Genomic DNA, 2,348 nt, shown 5'->3' on the forward strand with positions numbered 1-2,348 from the left:
TGTCCTGCCCGTAACAGAAGTCTGTCCGTAACAGAAGTGCATTATGCTACGAGATGCTACGTGATGCGCTGGCCCAGGGCTCTTCCCTACTTGCTACTTGCTCGTCCCATAAACCATCGCTGATTCCGTGCCATTCCCCAGTGGGATGCTGGAGATCAGGCTGGATCGCATTCACTCTCAAAGCCACAAACAAGGTCCGGACCAGTCTTGCTCCCTCCCTGCCTCCCTCCCTCCCTCGCTCGTTCTCTGCCTTACAACGCCGGGCTGATGATGGATCGAGCTGGACGTCATCTGTCTTATCTACGGCCCTTACCACTCGCTCGCCCGAGGTTCCATTAAACCTCTCTCGCAGTCTATCTACACAGCTACCCCCCGAGGAAACAGTATGAAAAGCGGCCTCTTGAAGTCGCCGTCCAGCGCTGGTCGCCCCAAAACAGGCCAGTCAAGCATCCGGGGCAAGATATCCGGACCCATCCCGATACCCAGCCTGGCCGATGATGATGAGTTCCCCATGCGCGAGCATGGAACGGGGCAGGCCACGCCGCTGGCCAGCGAGGCACCGAACAAGCTTGCACCCCCGCAGGAGCGCGCATCTGTCATCGACGGCCAGAGCACAACCGGCCCTACCCGCGTATCACCCGAGGAGAGGACACCATCAAGGACCCAACTAGGGACGAGTCAAGCGTCGGAGAATTCGGGGGAGCCCCGCGCAACAGCGCACAATCAGGTCGAGTACGTTGCGGTACTCGAGCGTCAGCAACACAGATTCCGAACGTGATACCCCACAGCGGAAGAAGTCGACTTTGCGCTCTACCCTCAGCAAACTGTTCGGACGCAAGAAGAAGCACGCGGGCAAGGTTGGCTCGTTGGAAGCGCATCATGAGGGCCCTACAGAGTCGGCATTGCAAAGAAGTGTAAGTGGAAGGAGTCCGTGAGCTACGCCAGATATTCGTCGGCTAATGACAACCCCCCATGTAGCAACAGTCGTCTCTAAACCGAGGAGCTAGGGCCAAGGAGGGCGAGCCGAAACGGTCAGCATCGCTGCCAATCACCGAATTCGACAGAGCTCTACGCTCTCATTCCGTCGGGCCCGACGACATTATTGCCATTGAAAGTGCGCGCAATTCTCTGCAGGTGGAGCCCATGAAATACCGGCGGCGGGCGGCCACGACAACGAGCCGGCTCTTCAACACCAAAAGCAAAGACTTTGGGGACCTCCAAGGCCTATCACCCCGACCGGCTAGCGCTCAGGGCCGGGGCAACCAGGAGCTCACCGATGACGATCCCAGCAATATTGGCCGTGCCATCACAAGTGACATCCTGACGCTACACCGTCGCTCGAGAAGTTTGTCGCAATTGCAGGATGGCGCCAGCCAGCTGCAGAGGCGGCGTAGCGACGAGATTCGGTACTGGAGAGAGAGTTACAACCCAGGCCCCCTCTCGCCAACTTCATCCAATGCGAATGAAGATGCTGAGGTCTTGTCCGCAAACCCCCGGAATCACCCTCCAAACCTGAGCCGAAGACACCGCCCCAGCCTTTCAACTTTGGGCCCATCGCTGGTATGAAGATCACTCAGGCGGTCACCATTGAGGAACGAATAGCGAATTTGGAGTCGACCAACCAAAAGTTGGAGAAACTGGTCTTCCAACTATTCCAGCTTCTTCCTGGCGTCAACGAGTACCCCGAGGCCCATGAGCGCCCACCACCGCCTTCGGCCCCGAGGCCGTATTCTTCGACTGACACAACGAGCTCCGCTGCCGCCAACCAAGCTCGTGAAATTGTCTCCCGCGATTCCAATGACTCATTTGGCGACGAGAATACCTTTATTGGCTCTATACCAGCTTCAAGCGGGCTTGCAAACCGCCCTGTGTCCACGGCCACAGTTCGTGGTGCGACTAGCCTGCCCACATTCCCCCGTGAGCTTTCGGGACACTTCACTCCGGACCACTACACAACTCTTCTGGCCATGATAGAGACGGAGCGTTCGGCGAGACAGGCGCTCGAGGCGCAAGTGAACAAACTGAGCATGCAACTGCAGTTACTGTCTCGGGCTTCACAAAACGATGCTCTCGCGAACGGTCCTGTTTACTCGATGTTTGAGCATGACGACGAAGAGGAAGAGGCCCAGCTCGCGAGCGTAGATGACGAGTTATCCGGATCCGAGGCCTTCAAAACGCCAAACGAAGAGTATCCTCAGCACGGGTACGGGGCCTTCGGCGAGGAATTGACCGAGGAAGAAACGGACGGCCGCCGCAAACGAGCTGCTAGAACTCTGTCTCTCAGCCAGCTTACCTTGAAGAAGCCGTCGAAAGCCTCGAAAAAACCAGAAGCCGGAGTTAACTTATGA

At 57.5% G+C, this 2,348-nt stretch overlaps 1 protein-coding gene across 1 annotated transcript; it reads left to right on the forward strand.

Moving 5' to 3' along the window:
• Positions 1-385: 385 nt before the first annotated feature.
• PG986_013462 (uncharacterized protein) lies at positions 386-2,348 on the forward strand (the record flags this gene model as incomplete). Its single annotated transcript, XM_066849684.1, has 4 exons — positions 386-742; positions 789-914; positions 979-1,476; positions 1,536-2,348. The coding sequence occupies 4 exons, from the start codon at positions 386-388 to the stop codon at positions 2,346-2,348; spliced, it is 1,794 nt and encodes a 597-aa protein (XP_066693827.1).

The sequence above is a fragment of the Apiospora aurea genome, assembly GCF_038362705.1.
Source record: "Apiospora aurea strain CBS 24483 chromosome Unknown utg000009l_segment0_segment0, whole genome shotgun sequence".
Lineage (NCBI taxonomy): Eukaryota > Fungi > Ascomycota > Sordariomycetes > Amphisphaeriales > Apiosporaceae > Apiospora > Apiospora aurea.